This window comes from Jaculus jaculus, chromosome 2 (assembly GCF_020740685.1).
Source record: "Jaculus jaculus isolate mJacJac1 chromosome 2, mJacJac1.mat.Y.cur, whole genome shotgun sequence".
Lineage (NCBI taxonomy): Eukaryota > Metazoa > Chordata > Mammalia > Rodentia > Dipodidae > Jaculus > Jaculus jaculus.
This window is the reverse complement of record NC_059103.1, coordinates 97,504,622-97,529,294: the sequence shown is the minus strand read 5'-3', so window position 1 is coordinate 97,529,294 and position 24,673 is coordinate 97,504,622. Positions and strand designations below refer to the sequence as shown.

Genomic DNA, 24,673 nt, shown 5'->3' with positions numbered 1-24,673 from the left:
CTACCTCAAAAAATCAAAAAACAAAAAAAGTACTGATTTAATCTTTTTGTTATTAATCATGTCATGCTTTATATATTTTTATTCAGTCTTGGTAAGAGGTTTGTATATAGGGCTTTCCCCATTTCTTCTAGATAATCAAGTTTTTTTGTGTGATCCATTAATAATCTTTTATATTTCTGTGGTGACAATTCCTTTTTTATGTCTAATTTTATTTATCTGAGTCTCCTCTTTTTACATTAGTCTAGCTAAAGGGTTTTGTATTTTGTTTATCATTTCAAAGACTCAGCTCTTTGTTTCACTAAATTTTTATATTCACTGGAATGATATGGCAATATAGACTATGATCACTATTGTTGTAGTGGCAAAATAATAATAATGCATATCAAAATAATACAGATATGGCTTTCATTATAAAATCTTCTCATTGACCTGAATTATATATTCAAGTAATCTGTTATTATAATAACTTTTCTGATATAGGTGCATTTAGTTGTTGCCTGTTAGATATTAGTTACAGCTTTTATGAAAGGTGCTATTTATGACTAATATCCACTCAGGTATGTCTTTAATATAGTCAGTTAAGATGCAAAGTCAGCATTGGCTTTCATTTGTTGTCAAAAACAAATGCTATACTAAGCCCCGCGCTTCTGAAACAACACTTTTTGGATTTTTAAAAATTTATTTATTTATAAGCAGAGAGAGAGAGAGAGAGAGAGGGAGGGAAGGAGGGAGGGGGAGAGGGAGAAGGAGGGAGAGGGAGGGAGAGGGAGGGAGAGGGAGGGAGGGAAAGCGTGAGAGCGCATGAGTGCACGAGAAAGCGCTAGAAGAGAGAGAGACAGAGCATGGGCACACCAGGGCCTCCAGCCACTGCTAACAAACTCCAGTTGCATGTGCCCCTTGTGCATCTGGCTTACGTGGGTCCTGGGGAATTGAACCTGGGTCCTTTGGCTTCATAGGAAAATGCCTTAACCTCTAAGCCATCCTTCCAGCACCCAATTTTTGTATTTTAAAAAGAGGTTATGATAAAAAATTTTCAAGTCTTTATGTGACTACATTTTCAGTAAACACATTTTTTTTTTACATTTCTGTTTGGTTCATTTCATAGAGACAAAAAGAAATATGCATATTGTAGGGGGATACTTTATCTCCACTCCCAATACCCTTGATGAGGAAATTTTCCTAAGCATCTTCCTGACCTTTATCTGTTAATTCATTCTGTCTTTGGGAGTAGGAAATACATTACACTAGCACATCTGAGGAAAAGGAGATACATTACACATACATCTGGGGAGAGAGGGTACATTACACTGGTACTTATGAGGAGATGGGGATACATTACATTGGTACCTCTGGGGAGGAGATACATTACACTGGTACCTATGAGAAGAGGATACATTATAGTACCTCTGGGCAGAAAGAGATACCTTGCACTAGTACCTCTAGGGTGGAGATACACTAGACTGTTATCTCTGGGGAGAAGGGGACACATGACACTGGTACCTCTAGGGAGAATAGGATATACTGCCCTTTTGCATCTGGGGAGTAAGGGATATACTGGCACCTCTGGGGATGCTCACCCTGGTCCCTTTTCATCTTGAGAACACTGCCCCACAGGTTACAATGCACTTTACTTTTCCAGAATATTCTTTCTCTGCCTCTACAGACATATGCTGTCTGCCAACATTTAGGGTGTTTATTTATATACTGCTTGATTCTTATATTAAGCTATAATCTATGGCATGTCCTTTTTGCATAGTGTCAGTGCCCCATGGTAGATGGCAAGAATGCATGTGAAGGAAGAGAACTCACCTTGACATAGGAAGCCAGAGACTAGGTCCCTACAATCCTTTCCAAGAGCATTCTTCCAGTGACTTTTTAGTGCTTCTCATTAGGTCTGACCTCTTAATGGTGCCATTTTTCAGTATCATCATACACAAAACTAAGCTCTTAACACACAAACCTTTGTCAAACAATATCCAAACCATAACAGCAATTGTTTAGGCTGTTCTAGGGTTGCTGTTCATTATAATGCTGAAAGTTGGGGGGGAATGCTTGAATAAAAGACAGATAAATCTAGGCTATGTGAGAATACAGTAAATTCCTCAAGAAATTTCATTTATGACCATGTAAGGGGATATGCTTTTACACAACCTGTATAGTAGGCAGATATCAATTCATCATATGTGCAAATGACATTTCTGAGTAGACTCACCTCAGCTGTGTGCTTTGCCACATGGCCCATGATGACAATGACCTTCCCCTTGAAGTTCTGGAGCATAGCCGTGTAAGGGCCCTGGGCAAGCTCTCCCTCGGCAGTGAGCGCAGCACTGAATGGAATGTTGATGCTACCTGAGATGTGACCCCTAACAAAGCTGAGAAGGAGAGATTAAGGAAACCTCTTCTATGTTTTGGTGAAGACTTAAGTGGAACAGAGGTAACTGCTTTCCAGAATATCACTAAACACTTCCATGCTTACATGAGCATTTTATTTAAATGAAGGAAGACTCTTTTTAAACATCAAATTTGAAAATGAAATGGAAAAGGGAAAGGGAGATTAGCCACAAATCAGATCTTCCTCAAGGAAGTCTGTGGAAGGGATCCCGATGCTGCAGTGCTTGCATCTCTCAGTCCATCAGCAAGGCTGGGATTATTTTATAGCAAGAAAAAGGATCCCGGTAAGTGGACAGTCTTAGCACAGATGTGATGCTGCAAATGCCTATCTACTGTGGGAAACTGATCGCTACATAATTACCACAGCTGAAGGTCATTAGCTGGAGACATTCTGCAAACAAAAATTTCCCCCAATTTTCCACTTTAGGTATGTTATTTACAAAAAAAACTAAAAGTCATGGAGTTTAATAGGTACAATACAAACAAGAAATATTTTCCTCAAAAGTTAGCAGATGGGGAAAGTGATTATTTATTGAAATGATATCAGTGGACTCAGTTTGTAGGCTTATCAACTATTACTACTTCTTTCCCCCTTTTCATTCCTCCTCATTGATAGAGGACAAACTTGAGGCTCCTACTTTCATGACTCACAATGGGTAGTATGTGTGAGGCCCTAGTTTCAAGCCTTATCACTGCAGAAAAGGAGAAAAAAAAAAAAAAAAACGAAACAAAACAGGGCTGGAGCTCAGTTAAGAAAGTTCTTGCTGTTCATGGAGATCTGAGTTTAGACTCCTAGCAGCCATGTAAACACTGAGTGGTCATGGCAACCAGCCTGTGATTCCAGTGCTTGGGAGTTGGAGACGGAACCATAGGGGTAAGCTGACTAGCTAGACAGGTCAAATTGATGAGCTCTAGGTTCAAGGGAGAGACCTTGTCTCAGTTAATAGTGATGAGGGAAGGCAGACAAAGTCAACCTTTGGCCACCACATGCATGTACACTTACATGTGCCCACACACAAGTGAATACACATACATGCAAGCAAACACTGTATACATATGCAAAAATTTGACATTAATATTGAGAGAAATAACCATAAATACATTCTGAAAAAACGAGGGACAATTCACACTCAAGTTCCTGTGAAGAGTGTTGAGCTTGAATCTTCTAGAATGGGCAGAACACATAACATAGGCATTAGTTTCTCAAACATTTATTCAATATTCTTAACCGTAGTTTTCATGAATAATGGAGACTTTAAGGATTACCAGGAAAGTGACAAATGTTTTAAAGTACTTTTACTTTCAGCAAGTACATACCTTAAAATGGAAATTTATGACAAAAAAAACCATGAACCTACCTTCTCATGTATTCTCAGCAAATATATATATAGATATATATATCTATATATATATATATCTGCTAGGTCTAAATCATCTGATGGAGAGAATTTCTGTTTATCAAACAGTACTTATCAACTGTGAACATCTTTTCTTTCTAGTGTTTTTACAAGAGCAAAACAATACCAATCTTAGTAAAATGCTGTACCAGACATGCTTATGTTGCCCACCTATTCCCCTTTCCTATTTGGAACAGTCCCAGTTACTGCCCTTGGTCAAACTGTGAGGCTTTGCCATTGTGAGTACACTAGATGACCCTACAGTACATGCCATGGCTGTTGGGATAGGGGTATGTGGAAGGTGAGCCAATCTGATTCTCTCTCTAGAAAATCAGAAACAAAAGATAATGCCTAGGGTATATTTAGGCTTTTCAACATAAAATCACATTTGAATGCCTCCCAAACAGAATTATTCAATTTATTAGGATTTAGAAATCCCTTATTCTTGAAGAAAATTTAGTAAAAGATAACTTTGTGAACATGTGGTTTTAAAAAGCAGCCATCTGTAATAAATATCCAACAGCATTACCTAAAATCACAGATGACATCTGGAACATTTCTTATGTGTTCTTTATTATGTGCTTCTAAGGAAGATGTTTGTCCAAACTGTCTTTTAGTCACAGAAGTATGTCTGTCACAAACTTGTTGTTTTCCCAGAATTTTGTTAGTTATGTTTTCTTTATGGTTGGGTATTTAAAAAAAAATCTTGATCAAATGTCAAAATGTTTGCTAAAATATGATAGCAATATAGCCTTCATGGAGAGAAAAGTTACCAGTGAAACAAAATATTTCTCACCTTTCTACTACTTTGGAAGAAAAGACAAAAAGGAAAGCAGAGCCACTATTCTTAGTGCTGTTCAATCAAAAAGTCCCTGAAACCTTCTAAGAACACTCAGCCAAAAACACTCTTTTTATGAAACTCCTGGCACACAAGGCTGAATAAGCATGGATACTGTTACACAAAGGGTTGTCAAACTTCTATAGCTTCTATTTTTTTTTTTTAAATAAATTGAGGTAGGGTCTCACTCTAGCCCAGGCTGACATGGAATTAACCATGTAGTCTCAGGCTGGCCTCAAACTCACAGTGATCCTACCTCTGCCTCTCTAGTCTGGGATTAAAGGTGTGTACCACCACACCAGGCTACATCTTCCATTCTGAGCTACATTACTGGCAAACAACAGAGGAGAATGTGATAGGCCTCCTTACATATCAGTGAATTTATAATCATAAGTCATTTTGTTTCAGTGAGTTAGACAATTTCAGTTATTTGAGGATCTTTTATCCTTGTTAATTATATAAGCTTTATTGCTTATACGAAAAACTCTTATGTGACTAGCAGATGATGAGGCAGAACTTCATTAGGCCATTTTTAAACATGTAGTAGTGATCAGATTATAGTGTGAAGGTATGTGACTGAACATTTTTTTTCAATTTTTTGAATCAAATCCTTCAAAATCATAGTGGCTACTATGCATATTTTGTATTTGAAAAAGGAGCAAAGAATAGATTTTTGTGTACTTTTTGTTCTTTTAAAAATAGAGTAGATGTAAGGCATTATCTGATATTTGGTGATTTTGCATTACCTGGACTCAACCTAGCCGGGAGAGGAAACCTAATAGCCAGTATGCTGAGATAAACTCTTGAGGGTCTGACTACTTTAGCTGTATTTCACTATATTTCTTGCAGTGGAAGAGGGGGATGCACAAGTTCTTCACACAAGGTGGTGTTGAGTATGAATCCAAAAATACATATTTTAGCATGTATTGCATTACTTTTGCATTGTTGGCACAAACACCTGGCTAGAAGCAGTTTACAGGAGGAAAGGGTTTTTACTTCAGGCTTATATAATCCTGGGAAAGAAACAAAATCACAGAAGAAGCTGGCTCACTTTCACACATCCACAACAGAGACACCACCAACCGCCAGGAAACATGAACAGCCAGAGTTCAAACTGGTTCTTTCCACACCTTAGGGCTGGACTACAAGATCTACCCTCCAGTGACGCCCCCTTCAGTAGGCTGCTGGAGACTTAGGTAGGAAGCTTAAACTTAATCAAAAATCCCCAGTCGATGGGGGGCATGCATTCACATTCAAACCACCACAGTATGTAATTAGAAAAGCAATAAAATGATTATAGCTCCAAAATCTAAATTCTCTACATTTATCCTTTAGATCTAAAAAATCCATTGCATATTAGCATAATCACAGGTATTTGTAAAATGTACTACCCAACAGTCAGGTCTTTGTTACTTTAGAAATCAAGGATTGAAAAAGCTAAAGCTTGAGAATTTCCAGTTGAGCAGCAGGAGGGAATATAGGTTGAAGAATGCATGTGCAGATTAGCCTCAATCACACACATCTGGATTGTGTAATTTCAACAATGCCCACCTCAACTTTCAGTTGGTTTTAGTGAAATTGACAATGCAAGTGAAATTGACAATGTAATCAGTGTTCTAAAGAGATTAGGATTTTTTTTTATTTTTATTTTTTTTTGGTTTTTCGAGGTAGGGTCTCACTGTGGTCCAGGCTGACCTGGAATAAACTCTGTAGTCTCAGGGTGGCCTTGAACTCATGGCGATCCTCCTACCTCTGCCTCCCAAGTGCTGGGATTAAAGGCGTGCACCACCACGCCCGGCTTAGAGATTAGGATTTTTGATAAAATACTGAGGGAATTAAAAAAATAATAATCACAGAAATGAGTGAAAATTAAAATGAAACCTGATATATAATAACCCAGTTTGAGCATTACTAATCCAAAATATCTGAAATGCTCCAAAATCTTAAAGTTCTGGTATGGAACCGTAAGTGGAGCTTTTCACACCAGCTTTGTTTCATATTTACATTATTAAAGCTACACAGGCTAGGTGTAGAAGAAGCTGCATCTGTAAATAAACTTTATGTTTAGATGGGAACCCTACCCCAAGCTATCTCATTATGTGTAGGCAAATGCTAAAACACCTAAATTGAAAACACTCCTAGTCCAAATATTTTGGAAAGAGATTCTTAATCTGTATTTAAGAAAGTATCAATCATTACTCTAGTTATTTGCCAAGTGTCTCAAGAGAGCTGCTTAATCCTCTGACTGTACTATAGCACAGCAAACTGTAACTCTCTCTAAAAGCATATTACACTCAGTTGAACATTTTACTTGGTAAATACTACCAAATAGCATAAGTGTGTAAGTGTGTACTAGACATTTTTAAACAGACTTAAGGAAAAGCATTGTGAATTCAGTGTTGTAAAGACTGGCTTCTCAAAACAGCACTAGTTGGTATAGCAAGTATGTGTTATGTTCTAAGTTTTCAAGATATGAAGGTTTCTGAATATATAAATATATAAATATGAAAGCATATATGTTAGTTTGTTTCCTGTGATAATTTTATTTGTGTAATAAAACTTGAATGTCAGTTGAAGGCTATGCCTTTATATACAAATAACTAAAAAGGACAATGTAACAAAAGCCATAGTTTCACCAGACACAATGTAGATAAATGACACTGAAATAAAAATGTTTAGACATACATCATTTTCCTTACTAACTCTATTGTTACAATATTTGAATTGGTATCACCATTTCCTCAATCATGCAAGTCTAAAACATAATTTAAACACTTCAGTGGCCCCAGCTAACTAACATTCTACCACTCTAGTAAATCTCATCTTCCCACTTCTTTTATACCATTGCCTATTTCACTCTAGCCCAGGTTGATATGGAACTCACTCTGTAGCTCAGGCTGGCCTCAAACTCATGGCATTCCTCCAACCTCATCTTTTGAATGCTGAGATTTAAAGGCATGAGCTACCACACCTGATTGCCTATTACAGACACTGATTACCTTGACTCAGAGTATGGGATTGTTTTCTATAACTCTTTTTCTTAGAAATCTAGTTTAGTCATAATCTTGTAATTATATATTTATAAATTAAGTGGCCTGATTATTACATTCCTGCTGAGAAACCTTCCATGGCTGTCTAAAGAACAAAGCTCAAATCTCTCAGTTCAGCTCTTAGGAGTAAGACCTAATTACTTCAATTCCAAATGGAATCAGTACTGCTGCCAGTATATTTTCTGCCTAGTTCCTCTAATTTTCTGTCCAAACATATTTTCTCTTTTATCCCTCCTCCCTCCCTCCCTTCCCCTTCCTTCCTTGTGAGTCTTGCTGAGTATCCCAGGCTGGTCTTGAACTTCTTTACCCCAGAATGTCTTCAACCTATAATCTTGTTGCCTTAGCCTCTGTTGCAGTCCGGTTCGCATTGCTGGTAGAAATCACCCAACCAAGAGTAGCTTCTGGGAAAAAGAGGTTTATTTTGGCTTACAGGCTCGAGGGGAAGCTCCACAATGGCAGGGGAAAACGATGGCATGAGCAGAGGGTGGACATCACCCCCTGGCAAACATAAGGTGGACTACAGCAACAGGAGGGTGTGCCAAACACTGGCATGGGGAAACTGGCTATAAAGCCCATAAGCCCGCCCCCAACAATACACTCCCACCAGGAGGCATTAATTCCCAAATCTCCATCAGCTGGGAACTTAGCATTCAGAACACCTAAGTTTATGGGGGACACCTGAATCAAACCACCACAGCCTCCCAAGTGCTAAAATTATAGACATGTGTCAATAGCTATTTTTATATTTTTGTGACAAAGTACTATTTGTCCTTCATATGTTTCCACTTTGATGAAACTTTTCCTTGTCACAGTAAGTATCTATTCATTTCTCATTTCTCATTCATTTCAACTTGTCTTACACTAAACATATTCAATATGGCTTCCACCTAAAACTGAACTTATAGGAAGGATATGCATACATTTCATCTTTGAATCTCTTACAGCAATGGTCATTCCATCCTGAATGTGCCCAATCTTGTCAGATCTCATAAGTTAAGAAGGGTGGACATGGTTGGTACTTTGATGGGAGAGTCCTAGGCTAACCTGGGAAACATGAGACCCTGTCTCAAAAAGAAAAACAAAAAAGATGTTGAAGCTCTTATAATGCCTAGTAGAGGGTGTAGAATAAAGCTTCTGCATCTACTCATCTACTCAGTAAATTATTCTCAGTATTGTGCTAAACCTAGAGTAATGTGTGTTAGCAGCACATGTTAAGGTACCTTCTGGCCTTTCCAGCCAGTGACACCTCTGTAACCAGGCGTACAAGCACCATGGCATGGACTTCCTTTTGTCAGAGTCATCTTTGAGAAAATACCAGCAGATCTTACTTCTCTGGTGATTCTCCAGCATTAAGCACTGACCTAGAGCACACAATGAAAAACTAGTTTATTAGGACAAAACTGGTCTAATATGACAGCAGACAATGAAAGAACATTTATGCACATCGAATCTCAGTGATTCCACACTTCCTGTTTCCTATGAGCCAGTATGCCTGCTTCATCCAACCTTCATACACCACCAGCATTATCATCTTTTGTATCACTGGCTGTTATAATGCAAGGGCTGGTACATAATAGGCCTTTCCACACAGAATTAGTTTCCCTGAGCACTTCACTGACCTGATTAAAATTCTTTCCCTTGCCTTTAGAATAAAACTATAACTTCGCGTGCTATGTAGCTTTCTCCATGAAGACAACTCCATTCTCTTTTCTACTCCCCAATATTCTCACAATGCCTAACCAGAGTTCATATAATCCCTTAAATGTGTCCGCCCTCTCTGGGCCCACCCAGTACTTTTTTTTTAGTTTGAAATGTCTTCTGTCCCTTCTTTGCTGGGCAAAATTTGTTTGTCTTTTTTTTTTTTTTTAAATTTTTATTTATTTATTTGAGAGTGACAGACACAAAGAGAAAGACAGAGGAAGAGAGAGAGAATGAGCGTGCTAGGGCTTCCAGCCTCTGCAAACAAACTCCAGAAGCGTGCGGCCCCTTGTGCATCTGGCTAACGTGGGACCTGGGGAAACGAGCCTCGAACTGGGGTCCTTAGGCTTCACAGGCAAGCGTTTAACTGCTAAGCCATCTCTCCAGCCCAAAATTTGTTTGTCTTTTAAGAATCCATTATCTGAGTAAGGTGCCAGTCATTGGCATGCCTCATATTACAATGTGATACAATTATCTATTTAATAAATGTGCTTTAATTTTCAGACCATAGGCTTTCAAAACATATTGGCTGTGATTTAACTCTGTTGTCTAGCAAAACAAGTATATAAGCAAAACTGACTGGCTAGAGCCTGGGGTTTTAATAAGAAATAGTATTGATTACTAATATAACCCTCATAACTAGTAATCCAGGCAGTGGAGACATTCCTCAGCAGTGGCTATCATATACCTCATATTACAGAAGATCCATTTGTATATGAGAATCCACTGGGTGGAAATTTTCATTTAGGTATGACAAATCGAAACTCAAGTGTGATGAACAGCCATGTAGAGCCTCCTTATCAGTATCTATCATGCTCTGATCTTAGGCATCTCTAAATTACTCTGAAAGATTAAAAATTATCTTTAGAAAAAATAATCTTTAAAAATAAAGCTATTAAAAACTCAGCCTTAACTTCAAGAAATTTACATTCCTTGAAAGTATTTCTGTTTGCAGATAACATGAATTAGACTCACATTTGCATGACTGAGATCACCCATAATATGAACTGCAGGAAATTTTAAATTTTAAATATGCATAACTATTAAGACAACAGTGTGGCTAGGTATTACCCTTGAAACCAGCAACATGAAGTTTATGTCACTATATAAGAAACATTTTGTAGGACTTCTTTATAATAAGTAATTACTGTTTTCTCAAAAATTCCCCATAAGAGATTCAATAATTTTTACTTAGACTTATCTTTCATGTTTTTTTTTTCTTATAAAAACAAGCAGAAATAAAATAATTTAATCCGAAACTTTGCTGGTTAGTTTCCATGAGCCTCTTGCCTTGATGTTAAAGGTATAGATGTGGTATTTCTTTTTCTTCTTTTCTTTTTCAACTTTCTAATTTTTTTTTTTTTTCATTTACTAGAGAAAAAACAGAGCATGGGCACACCAGGGCCTCCAGCCACTGCAAACGAACTCCAGATGCATATGCCACCTTGTACATCTGGCTTACGTGGGTTCTGGGGAATCAAACCTGGGTCCTTAGTTTTTACAGACAAGTGCCTTAACCATTAAGCCACCTCTCCAGCCCTGTATTTCTTTTTAACATTTTGTTATTATATTTTATCACCAGGTGGGTGACATCTGTCTTCATGTACTTTGCCTTTCTTCTCCTCTACTTAGGGATAATTTCCTAAGACGCCTGGTTTGTTAACTCACTTTCTTTACCTGAAATCAAAATATGGATAAAGGATTAAGATATTACATTTCACAAGTTACTGGTATTTCAACTGGGACTATTCATGGCACAAGTTCAATGACTAAAGCTTTAGTCGAATTTCAGACAGCAGTCAAGAGCAGGATGTGGGGTGGCATGGCTGGCCTTGAAATTCACTGGTGGACAGGAGTTTATTTTGCCTAAGAATAAGATCACCTCCCTTGGTTTCACAATTGAGTTACTTTATACAGGTAAAAAAGATGGGATAAAACCCTACTTCATAAGTTAATTCCCCTGAAAATCACAACTGAGGAAAATTTTCACTCATATGAAGATATAAGAAATATGCCAGAGAAAGGCTTTTCCCTTGAACTGACTTAGAAAACATAGCCAGGAGAATTCTGACTGGCACTGGGAAGATGGAGGCAGTAGAATCTTGAGTTCCAGGCCAGCCTAGGTTATGCTGCCAGCTGGAAGTGAGCCTGGCATGACACAAGCAGGTCTGAGGCTAGCTTAGGGGACAAAAGACCTTAACCACAATGAAACAGACACACAGAATAAAACATGGTATAGGGAAACATAAATGTTATTTCCAAAATAACTGGAAAAAGAAAAGTATTTCAGAATTTTCTTGTTCTATATAGAACTGTATTCTGTGCAAGGGGAAAATGCAATTATTAAAAATATATTAATTATTCAGTCATTGTTATTCACACTGGTAAAGTCATAAGTCTTGCAAGTTTTACCTTGATAAGAATTGAGTTACTCTGCAAAAATTAAAGTATTATACAGGTTTTCTTGGACCCCCCTCCCACAATGACTGACTGTTGCTCTCACAACTCATAACTCACAACTCCATAGTGAATTGCAGCAATCCTACTGAAGAAGACATGCAGTGAAATGGGAACAGAGAGGAGGTAAATGATGGTACCAACATATGATGTATCTATACAAATTTTCTATGGTGGTTTGATTCAGGTGTCCCCCATAAACTTAGCTGTTCTGAAAGCTAGGTTTCCAGCTGATGGAGACTTGGGAATTAACGCCTCCTGGAAGCAGTGTATTGTTGGGGGTGGGCTTATGGGTGTTATAGCCAGTTTCCCCATGCTAGTGCTTGGCACACTCTCCTGTTACTATTGTCCACCTTATGTTGGCCAGGGGATGATGTCCACCCTCTGCTCATGCCATCGTTTTCCCCTGCCATTATGGAGTTTCCTCTTGAGTCTGTAAGCCAAAATAAGCCCCCCCTTTTTTTCCCCACAAGCTGCTCTTGGTTGGGTGATTTCTACCAGCAATGTGAACCTGACTGCAACAGTTTCTACTTAATAAGAAAAAGGATTATGCAGGTTTTACTTGGTTATATTTAGTTACTTTTTTTCCTTTAGTTACTTTAAAAACACCATCATGTTAGCTTTAAGGCAAATTTAACAAACAAATCTGAATGGATGAAAGCTTATAAAATAAGTCATTATAGAAGGAAAATATTCTTTCACACTTCCTTCTTCCAAGTATAATACTGTGTTTCAACATTTAAAATAGATGAGTTTCCCTTGATTTTTATAGCTGGATTTGTTCTGCTGCTGGGATGAGGCTTTAATAGCTAGGATTTGAAGGACGTGCATAGCTCTGAATGAATACATAGTTTGGGGCATCTATGTTTTTCTTATTTACTCATTAATCTGGGTTAAATCACTCTTCTCAGTCTGTTTATGCCTGCCAATGTAGAGACTGAATAGGTGCCCAAAATAGCAAAAAGTTCAGAAGCATGAGATTGACTATACCAGTTGCCACTAATTTGGCCTTGGGCAAGTTACTGAACATCTTGAAGTCTTAGTCAAAGTAATATTAACAGACATATATCACAGGGCCTGTACTATGCAGACTGGTGAAAGATTTTAAAGGCAGCTTCATTAGAAATTAACTTATTTCAGTTACTCATTTGAAGTTTCACTTGTTCCAAAATAAGTACAAGATACATTATGACTGCCATAAACATTTGCAGCTTCCCTAAGATATCTTAAGCCAACAGGGCAAATTTCTAATTGTGAATTTTCAGAAATTAGTATTGGTACTAGGGAAAGTATGGGTATTCTATTAATTCCAGCATCATATAACATAGATTTCTGAGTATCCCATAAACACTATCAGCTTCAGTAACTTTATTTTCTGACTGTATCTTTTATTTAGTTGGCTTCCTTGCTGATCTAAAATACCAAGCATGTTTATACAGCAAGGTCTTTGACCTTACTCTTTGTTCTGCTCAGAATGTCTCTCTGCATTATAGCCTGTCTCTTAACTTCATTGGCTTTGTAGATTTCTCATCTACTATAACAGTCCCTGTCTTTTACCTTCCTTATTTTTACTTATACCATTTATTGCTGCATAATATCACAAGATCATTTTATGAATGTTTATCTCTCCAATTAAAATACCACTGTTATGAGTTTCAGAAATCTGCCCTTTTGTTCACTAAGTGTTCTCTTAAATTTGGGTGACTGGCAGACAGACAATCAGTCAATATTTTCTGAATGAATGGATATTTGATAGCATAAGTGTTTCTAGCTCTAATTTCTGATTCTGCTGCATTGTAGCAAGTACTGTTTTGCACCAAGGCTTACTTGGAGAAGGGTCTCCGACCAGAGTGAAATCAGTAATATAATGCATTGATAATTGTTTCTTGACCGTCTAACTCTGAAGCTATGGGAGAACCTCTGGGGTTCTGCAATCTTCCAGGGCACCCTTCACCTTCTATAGGTATTCTCTGGGTGCTATTCTCAGTGCTACACATGGTGCAGCGCCTTCACAGATGGATACAAGTCTCTGCCTGAGTTCTTGTTGTAGCTTTTAATGCTTGTTTCATAATGGCTTATAGCATGTGTCTTTACCATTCATTTTTAGTATGAAGTACTGTGATTTTTTGAAAAAAATATTCTTCATACTAAGAAAATAAGAATTGTATGTTATTGATAATATTTGATAATCTCATTGATTATCAAAAAAACTATGCAGGGCTGGAGGAATGGCTTAGCAGTTAAGGCCATTGCCTGTGAAGTCTAAGGATCCATGTTTGATCGCTCTCCAGATCCCATGTCATCCAGATGCACAAAGGTGAGGCAAGTGAAAGGTTGCACATGCCCACTAGGTGGCAAAAACATCTGGAGTTTGATTTTAGTGGCTGAGGTCCTGGTGCACCAGTTCTCTCTCTCACTTTCTCTAAAAGATAAAAACCACAATTTTCCTTTTTTTTTTTTGTAGGATAATTGGATTGAGAATTGGAGATAGGAGAAACAGGGAGGGATAAAAGGAGGATATTTCTGACAGGCAAGCAGAGGGACAGAATATAGGGAGTAGAAAGGTCGGGGAGGGGGTGGACTGGAATAAAGGAAGTATGGGAAGGGAAGATACATAAAACTAATAATGATGGCATCAATCACTACCATAGAAGCCTTCCTCTAGGTTAGATAATTGAAAGATATAACTCAGAGAGAGAGAAGGGAGAGAGAGAGATGGGGGGGGGAGGGAGGGAGGGAGGGAGGGAGGGAGGGGCAGACAGACAGACACAGACCAGAAGCAGTCTGCAGAGATAGAGACAGCTACCTAGGCTGTTGCTGGTAAATCCCACTGCCAAAATTGGTTTACCCCTGCCCCCTCCCCCCACTGCAAACTTTTGGTCAGGGAGATCTATGAAACTCCCAAAACCATGTAGGGCATTGCCAAAACACTTGGTTACCCATCAGATCTAAATGGTAAAAATATCTGAAGACACACTAGGTTGTAATTACAGGACAATGAGAGATCATACTGGAACTGAGATGGAAGCCAGCTCCCTGCCGGCTAGTTCTCATTGTGCTGAAAACATTATTCAAACTGCTGGGGGATAAAGGCCACTAAGAGAGTGAATAAACAGTGGATCCTGTAAACTATAAATCATGAGTGCTAGTGCAATAGTAGCACACAGGCTATGGGGAAAATCAACTGCTCTCTTGATTGTATATGAGGTCCACTCAGTGAGACAGAATTCATATCTTGTACTGAGAACCATGTCAGAAGTCTGTGGCTTGAAAGGTCATAGACCCTAGAGGAAAGCTTTCATTGTTCTTTGGCTAAACAAAGTTATGTGCATCAAAAATCTTCTAAATGTCTACGTTTATTCCCTTTGATCCACACTGATCTCACTGTTGGCTGGAGAATAACCTTTACAGATAGTAGTAAGTACCATGGAGATACAAGACCCATCAATATGACAAGATAGCTGACTGCTTCGCATGCGACAAGTCACCTCTATCACATGTGCCAGTCAGGAAACACTGCAAAGGAAGTGGCAGATTAAACCTGAGTTCTGCTGACACTGCTAGCCTGAGAACCTCCTCCAGTGAGATGGCAGTACATACTGAAGAGACTCAAAAGTCATCAACACAAAAAGTCAGAAGATGCTGAGAGCGCAACACTAAAGGAGTCTTAAAAAATATTCCCCAAGGTTCAGGGAACATTGTGGAAGAGGGAATGGGAAGGTTGTAAGAGCCACAGGAGAGGAGTAAGTATCCCAAAATACTGTCCCCACTACAGAGAATGAGTGGCGCATTCATGACACCCAACCCCCACCAAGTGAATACCGATAACTAAGTAGGGCCCTCAGTGAAATGGAGGCATAGGAGAGGGAACATAAGAGTATAACCCAATGGAATATGACGAATATGCAGTATGCTAAAAAGGTATGAAGACAGTGGTAGAACGTTTACTTAGGACGTTCAAGGCTTTAGATTTGATCCCAACACTATTTTTTAAAAAAGCTATTAAATATCATTTACATATTTATTATAGAATAACCAAGGCATGATTCATTGGAATCTGACAAAAAAATAACATAAGGAAAAGAGGCAAACTGTTACTATTTCTTATCTGGTGAAATTACAATGGTAAATAAAATTACAGAGGGTATGCTCAGTAGTAAAATTTCTAAAAAATACTTTACAATGAAAGTATATGTTCTCTATAAGCCTATCTATTTACAGTCACAATTTTAGTTTTTTACAGTTATAGTAATAATGTTGAGATGCAGCACCTTTATTTTGTAGATTCCGAGAGCCCAAGTATATACTTTATCTTTTCACAAATTCCTATCTTGTAAGATGAAATATTTATTACCTTTTTTTTTTGTTTGGTTTATTGAGGTAGGGTAAGGGTTAGGGTTAGCTCTAGCTCACAATGATCTGGAATGCGCTATATAGTCTCAGGGTGGCCTTGAACTCATAGCAATCCTCCTACTTCTGTCTCCCAAGGGCTGGGATTAAAGGCATGTGCCACCATGCCCAGCTCTAGGATGAATTATTTAGATGATGTTAAATACACACACATACACACACACACACTCCAGTAGTGTGTCTGGAAAACATTTTAGGTCCCTAGTAATCAGTGTTATTTTAGCATCCAGTTGCACAGCCACTTAGCTATTTGAGTTTAGAGGCATACCAGAAATGAAGAAAGGAAGAAACAGGGATAAGACATTACTACCCTTGAGAACTATATAAGGAAAGGATACTCTTCACCATTTCGGATGTCAACCACCAGGAGCTTTGGTTTACTGGATTTTGTTTTCTTGGTGGGTGTTTTGAAGTGGCCGGTCACTGTCAGCTCACACAAGTCAATTAGATCCTCTGCTGAAATTCGGGGTGATACTTCTGATTTTAGATCATTTAACGGGATAGATTCTCTTGACTGAAAAGAAAATGTACAAGGAACAAAATATGACAGAACATTTAGAATATTATACTGATAAATTCTAGGTACTACATACCTTCAGCATAGCACATGGAAGCAGAATGTCTCATTCTATCAGTCTACAGTGAAACTGTGGGCAATGCTATTGAGGTTTACTTCTGTATTATACCCATAGGAAGGTTCTTACTCTCACTCTTTATCTCTCTCTCTCACTCTCTCTTCCTCCCCCGCTCTTCCCTGTGCTCTCTCTCCTCTCCTCCTCCTCTTCCCTTTCTTCCCCCATCTTGCTTTTACTGATGGCTTCTGGAACTAATGTATAGGAAGTGATGAATGATATTTTTCATATGAAAGTACTGTATATCTTAAGAATAGTTCCCTTAAGTACATTTCACTTTTCTTTGAGTATAATTACTGTTCTTGTGAATCCCATTAATTACAACATGGTATTATGAGAAATGACATTATAACTCAGTAGACAAACTAATTGAAGAAACTCATCTAATACATGTTTTAGACTTAGGTTGAATAGAAATTACATTTTTAGAGACAAATAGAAAGTAACTTAAATTTTCCTAGGAAGTTAATTTGAGAATGTGTCTTATTGAAGGAATTAAAATCAGTCCTCCCTCCAAATATCAAACTAGTATGCTGTATGTTGCATTTGTCATATGGCACATGGCTGACTCAGACTAAGGGATATTAACCACTACTTTCTACATTGCCCAGTAGAGGGAAAATTTCTACCCATAGAATAAGAAATACAATAAATTCTCAACTCAACATAAACTTATTGAGCACTTGAAGACTAAGGTGATATAGGTTGAGAATTCAAAATGGGCTTATTGATAATATGGATATTCAAAGGAGACCTTTGGGGTGTGTGTGTGTGTGTGTGCGTGTGTACGCGCGCACACATGTGTGCAAGCATACACACAGATGTGGTGTGCTGTGTGGAGGACAGAGAACATAGGATATCACTCTCCATTGTTCATCTGCTTATATCCTTGATCTGTACATTGGCCATTTTATAAGTCCCAGAGATTCTCAGGTCTCAGCTTCCCACAGGACTGTGATTAAAGATATTCAGTTCACTATTTAGTTATTTATTTACTTAAGAATTTTTATTTTTATTTATTTGAGAGACAGAAAGACAGACAGAGAAAGAGTGACACAGAGAGAGAATGGGAGAATGGGCATGCCAGGCCTCTAGCCACTGCTAACAAACTCCAGATGCATGTTCTACTTTGTACATTTACATGGGTCCTGGGGACTTGAAACTGGGTCCTTAGGCTTTGGAGGCAAATGCCTTAATCACTAAGCCATTTTTCCAGCCCAAGACATTCACTCTTAACTATTGAACCATCTCTCCAGCACAAAAGAGAAAATTTTTATTTATCTACTTAATTTGCAATCAAAATTGAGCCCAATTATTACTTTATTTACTTACTTAATTTTCCTAAATCCATTCTGAGATTCTAAATAGATTTTGCAATGTAGCATTTATTAGGAAGGAGAAAATAAGCTACATAAATAATTCATTGGACAAACTTATTTTCAACTGGAGTTTGATGTCAGCTTCCATCTCTCGAGTTTCTCTGACTGTTCTCTAAATTCTTTAATGCTGAAACACCTGTTCAATCACTTCATTAACTTTAAGATAGAAATGGAAATTGCTAAGCTTTATAGGTTTATGGTGTTTAATAAAAAATAGGCCTTTGACAAAATATAACATGACTTCATGATCAAAACACTGGAGAGAATTGGCATGGCCAGTTCATATATTACCATAATAAGGGCTATATACAAAGCTCCTAAAGCCCAAATAATACTTAATGGAGAGAGACTGGAGGAATTCCCACTGAGATCAGGAACAAGACAGGCATGTCCACTCTTAACTCTGCTCTTCAATATAGTAATGGAAGTCCTAGATCAGGCAGTAAGACAGGAGAAAGAAATAAAAGCAATCCAATTTGGAAAGAAAGAAGTTAAGTTAGCTTTATTCACAGATGACATGATTGTATATGTAAGAGACCCAAGAGACTGCATCCCAAAACTCTATTGAAGGTGATTAACTCCTTTAGCAAAGTAGCAGGACACAAACTCAATGCACAAAAATCAGTAGTCTTTCTATATGCAAATGACAAAAATACAGAAAAAGAAATAAGGGACATGGTCCCATTTTCAAGAACAACAACAACAACAACAGCAGCAGCAGCAGCAGCAGCAACATAAGACACCTTGGAGTAACGTTCATCAAGGAAGTGAAAGATCTATACAATGAAAACATAAAAACACCCAAAAAAGAAATTGAGGAGGACTTGAGAAAATGGAAAGACCTACCATGCTCCTGGATAGGCAGAATTAACATTCTGAAAATGACAATTCTACCAAAAGAATTTACAGATTTAATGCAATTCCAATTAAAATCTCAACATTGTTCTTCACAGAGAAAGAAAAAATGATCTCAAATTTCATATGGAAAGGCAGAAAGCCTCGGATATACAAGCATATCCTCAGCAAAAGAAATACTTCTTTTAGAGAACAGAGAAACTCGAGAGATGAGAATACATCACCATACCTGATCTAAAGCTATATTACAAAGCCATAGTAATAAAAACAGCATGGTACTAGCATAAAAACAGGAATATAGACCAATGGAATAGAGTTGAAGACCTGGACTTTGGGTCAAGCAATTACAGCTACTTGATATTTGATGAAGGCCCTAACAATATAGTCTGGAAAAAGACAGCATCTTCAACAAATGGTGCTGGACAAACTGGATAACCATATGCAGGAAATTGAAACTTGATCCACACATCTCGCCATGCACAACACTCAAGTCCAAATGGATCAAAAACCTCAATATAAGACCAAAAACTCGTCTACTACTGGAAGAAAATATAGCAGGAACTTTCCATGAAATGGGAATGGGAAAAGGCTTCCTGAACAAAACCCCAGTAGCACAAGATCTTAAACAATCAAACAATGGGATCTTATGAAGCTGAACAGTTTCTTCACAGATGAGCATACAATAAGCAAAGCCAATAGATTACCCACAGAATAGGAGAAAATATTTGCTGATTATCCAACTGACAAGGGCCAAACTGGAAAATCAAGGATGCAGCTAAAGACAGAAAATGGTACGTGGAAAAGTCAGAGCTGGAGGACCATATTTTAGGAATCAATTAGAAACATAATTAGACTCAATAGATAAACTAATTAAAAAATAAAAGTTGTCAAAACTATTGATTTTGGCAGACCCATACCCAGCTGAGACAATCTTAAATTATGTAAAATGTTAATAGGGCTCAGGTGAATTTGGAGTTGAGGTGTTTTTAGGCTAGTATCCATTGATTTTTATTCTTCTCCATGCATCACTAAATAGACTCTACTTTCTAAGTGCTAGGAATTTATTTCAAGATCAAACATGAAGAACAACCTTTTGCATTTGGCATGGACACACTATTAACTACTATTCCCCAAAACCTCTAAGAAAGAAGAGCTCCCTTTAAAAATATAAATCTGTAAGGATGTTTTATCCACATATTTATTTTGAACATGTTTAATTTTGAGGGAGAGAGAAAGAGTGAGAGAGAATAAGAATATGGGTTTACCATGCCAGGGATTCTTGCCACTGCAAACAAACTCCAGATGTATGTGCCACTTTGTGCATCTGGTTTTATGTCGGTACTGAGGACTTGAACATAGGCCATCAGACTTTGCAAACAAGCACCTTTAACCACCGAGCCATCTCTCCAGGTCTTTACCCACATATTTGAAACAATATATTTAAGTAGCTTGTTTTAAATTTGTCTTTTATACTTTTATAGGAAGAGGAGTATTTCTAAAACTTGGAAATGCAGCATCTGGAATGAATTTTGAAATAACTGTCATGCTTAGAAGCTGCATAATTTTGTTTTCACACTGGAGATATTTTGTTCCCTTAAACAGAAGAGATAGTGTATATAATTATGAAATACAAGTAGAGTGTATTTATGTATATTTTTTCAGTGATTAGAGATTTTATGCTAAAATTTTCACAGATGTTCTTCACAAAAATTTCAAGTAGGCTAAATTTCTGCGAAGTGAGTAATTTTCCCTTTGACATATTGTACCAGGTGGAGATATTTCATCCTCTGGGCCTCAGTTTTACCATGTATAATTGAAGGAACAGAAATTGATAATACTTGTATTTATTTTAACTCCAGACTTCCGTGACTTCATTTTGATAACCAGCAACAAAACTCCATATTTACATTCTTCCTGGGACAAAAATGAAAAACTTTCTCTTGACACTTAATGACAAAGGAGACTTTAAAATAAAACATTGTACAAAGAGACGATGGATATTGACTTCCGGTTAAGATGGCGGCGTAGGTACCACGCCAAAGCAGCCAAGGGGGGAAAAAGACCAAAAAACCTCAGCAAAATACACACTTTTACTAAAAAGTGAGGTGTATAGGAAATTGAGGCGGCAGCGGAGAAGTAGAAGAGTTCCAGAGCATCCAGAGCCTCCACAGGCGGGAACAGAGGCTCCGGGGCGGCTCGGCCACCCGCCGCAGCCGCGGAGCGGCAGAAAGCCGCCGGACTCTCGGCTCGAGCCGCAGGACAAGCCAGGTGCGGGATTTTCCCCTCACACCGCGCTCTCTGCAATTTGGGAAACGTGAGGGGAGAGTGGCAGCGAGCAACGGAGGGAAGAGCAGACCACGAGGTAGAAGCACACGTGGAACACCGATACAACCAGAGCAGCCGCGGCTCCCTCCCCTTCGCCACCACCTGAACCCAGCTCCAGCGAACACAGCAACGGCCCGGGACCCGGCCACGCCAACTTGGGCTGACAGCAGGACCCAAGCAGGAGCAGAGTTCGGCAGCAACTTCAACGGCTCCAGCACCGGTACCAGTGGCCCCAGCAGCAGCGGACCCAGGAGCGGCAGCGGCGGCAGATCCCGCAGCAGCGGCTTCGGGGGGAGCAGTGGCGGTGGTCACGGCAGCGGCAGCTTCAGCAGCGGTGGTGGCTCCGGGGGTGGCAGCTACAACAGCAGCAGAGGCAGCAGCAGCGGCTCAGTTTGCCCCGTAGGAAAAGCAAGTGCCCAGCTCCAGAAATCAGAACAGCAGCCCGACGACCCAGGCAGCAACTTGACTGAGACCACAATCACCCAAGGTAACAGGGATTGCACCAGGGAAGGGACTCACTTGGTCACAAGCTGACTTGGATACCTCAACAGACCAGAAATCTAAACCTCTTTGTTGATAGAGGATCTGGTCATTATAATAACTACTCTTGCATACATACTCGGGGCTGTTTTTGATTGAAGGTGTACAGTGTTTAGTTAAATTTTAGAATCTACCAGTATTTTATTCCACTCAGCCTGCTTGAATACTCCTATAGCAGGGAAACTCAACCCCTAAGAACATCTTTGTAGATACTCTGAGAGTCTTAAGAGCCACACCTAATACCTTAAGGTCCTACCCTGAAAATATATTACATCAAATCAATTGATACAGCTAAGAATACACAGCTAGCTAGAAAATCCAAGCATTAACTTAATCCAAGATGCAAAAATATATACATTATAACACAAGAAACACTAAAAAGCAAGACGATATAAATCCACCTAAAAGTATTAATGCATCAGAAATGTCCTTCAGTGAGAAAGAGTTAGAGGAAATGCCTGAGATAGAGTTCAAAAGAATAATTATAAATATGTTCAAAGAGGTCAAAGAACACATGAAAACAATCAAAGAAGAAATCAAAGAGGAAATCAAAGAGGAAATCAAAGGAATCAAAGAAGAGGCAGGACACCAATTTAATGAAATAAAGAAGGCAATACAAGACATAAATAGGGAAATAGAAATAATAAAGAAAAACCAGTAAGAATTACTAGCAATGAAGAACACAGTTAATGAAATAAAAAACTCTGTAGAAAATCTCACCAGTAGGATGGATGAGGGAGAGGACAGAATATCTAAGCTAGAAGACCAGGTGGCAGACCTAATGCAGTCCAACAAAGAGAAAGACAAACTTATAGAAAAGTATGAGTGGGAATTTCAAGATATTCGGGACACTATGAAAAGATCCAATATAAGAATTCAGGGCATAGTAGAAGGAGAAGAACTCCACTCCAGAGGCATAGTAGGCATCTTCAACAAAATCATAGAGGAAAATTTCCCCCAAATTGGGAAAGAGGTGCCAATACAGATACAGGAAGCCTTTAGAACCCCAGCCAGACAAAACCCAGAAAGAAACTCTCCTCGCCACATTATACTCAAACTTCCAAACACACAAACCAAAGAAAAAATATTGAAAGCAGTTAGAGAGAAAAATCAAGTTACCTACGAAAGCAAGCCCATCAGGATTACAGCAGATTATTCAACACAAACTTTTAAAGCCAGAAGGGCTTGGAGTGATATATTCCAAGTTCTGAAAGATAACAACTGTCAACCAAGGTTACTTTATCCTGCAAAGTTATCCATCCAAATAGATGGAGAAATAAAGACATTCCATGACAAAAGCAGGTTAAAGGAGTATCTGAAGACAAAACCAGCTCTACAGAAAATACTTGATAGAATCCTCCATGCTGAACAAAAGGAAAAGCACACATATAAGGAACCTAGAAAAAACCAGCTATACTCAAATACCAGTTAACAGAAGAGAGCACAGGTAGAACAAGTAACACACACACACACACACACACACAAATGGCAAACATAAATACACACCTTTCAATAATATCTCTTAATATCAATGGTCTCAATGCCCCAATGAAAAGACATAGATTTGCAGACTGGGTTAAAAAGCAGGATCCTACAATTTGTTGTCTCCAAGAAACTCACCTTTCTACAAAGGATAGACATTATCTTAGGGTGAAAGGTTGGAAGACGGTGTTTCAAGCAAATGGGCCTAGAAAACAAGCAGGGGTTGCTATCCTAATATCAGACAGGGTAGACTTTAGTCCGACGTTAGTCAAAAAAGATAAGGAAGGTCACTTTATATTGATTAAGGGCACACTCCAACAGGAGGACATTACAATCCTAAACATATATGCACCTAACATGGGGGCTCCCAAATTCGTCAAACAAACACTATTAGAACTAAGGTCACAGATAACACCAAACACAGTGGTGGTGGGTGACTTTAACACCCCACTCTCATCAATTGACAGGTCATCCAGGGAAAGAATAAACAGAGAGGCATCTGGACTAAATGAGGTCATAGAAGGAATGGACCTAACAGATATGTACAGGACATTTCACCCAAAGGCTGCAGAATATACATTCTTTTCAGCAGCACATGGAACATTCTCTAAAATAGACCATATATTAGGACACAAAGCAAATCTTAACAAATTCAGGAAAATTGAAATAATTCCTTGCATTCTATCTGACCACAATGGAATTAAACTACAAATCAGTAGCAAGAAAGGCTATAGAGCATACACAAAATCATGGAAACTAAACAATACACTACTAAATGATGAGTGGGTCAATGAAGAAATCAAAAAGGAAATCAAAAAATTTATAGAGTCAAATGATAATGAGAACACAACATACCAAAATCTCTGGGACACAATGAAGGCAGTTCTAAGAGGTAAATTTATCGCCTTAAGTGCCTATATTAAGAAATTAGAAAGGTCGCAAGTAAACGACCTAATGCTTCGCCTTAAAGCCTTGGAAAAAGAAGAACAAGGCAAACCAAAAAGTAGTAGACGGGAAGAAATAATAAAGATTAGGGCAGAAATTAATGAAATAGAAACAAAAAGAACAATCCAAAGACGTAATGAAACAAAGAGTTGGTTCTTTGAAAGGATAAACAAGATTGATAAACCCTTAGCAAATCTGACCAAAAGAAAGAGAGAAGAGACACAAATTAATAAAATCAGAGATGAACAAGGTAACATCACAACAGATTCCAGAG

At 38.3% G+C, this 24,673-nt stretch overlaps 1 protein-coding gene across 1 annotated transcript in view; it reads right to left on the bottom strand.

Annotated features, from left to right (window-relative positions):
- Positions 1–24,673, bottom strand: part of Tbck (TBC1 domain containing kinase) — a 211,079-nt gene that overhangs the window by 17,071 nt on the left and 169,335 nt on the right. The window contains exons 24-25 of the mRNA XM_004663001.3: positions 16,580–16,755; positions 2,213–2,372 (exon numbers count right to left, since the gene is read on the bottom strand). Coding sequence (XP_004663058.2) covers positions 2,213–2,372; positions 16,580–16,755 — 336 coding nt within the window. The remainder of the gene's footprint in view (positions 1–2,212; positions 2,373–16,579; positions 16,756–24,673) is intronic.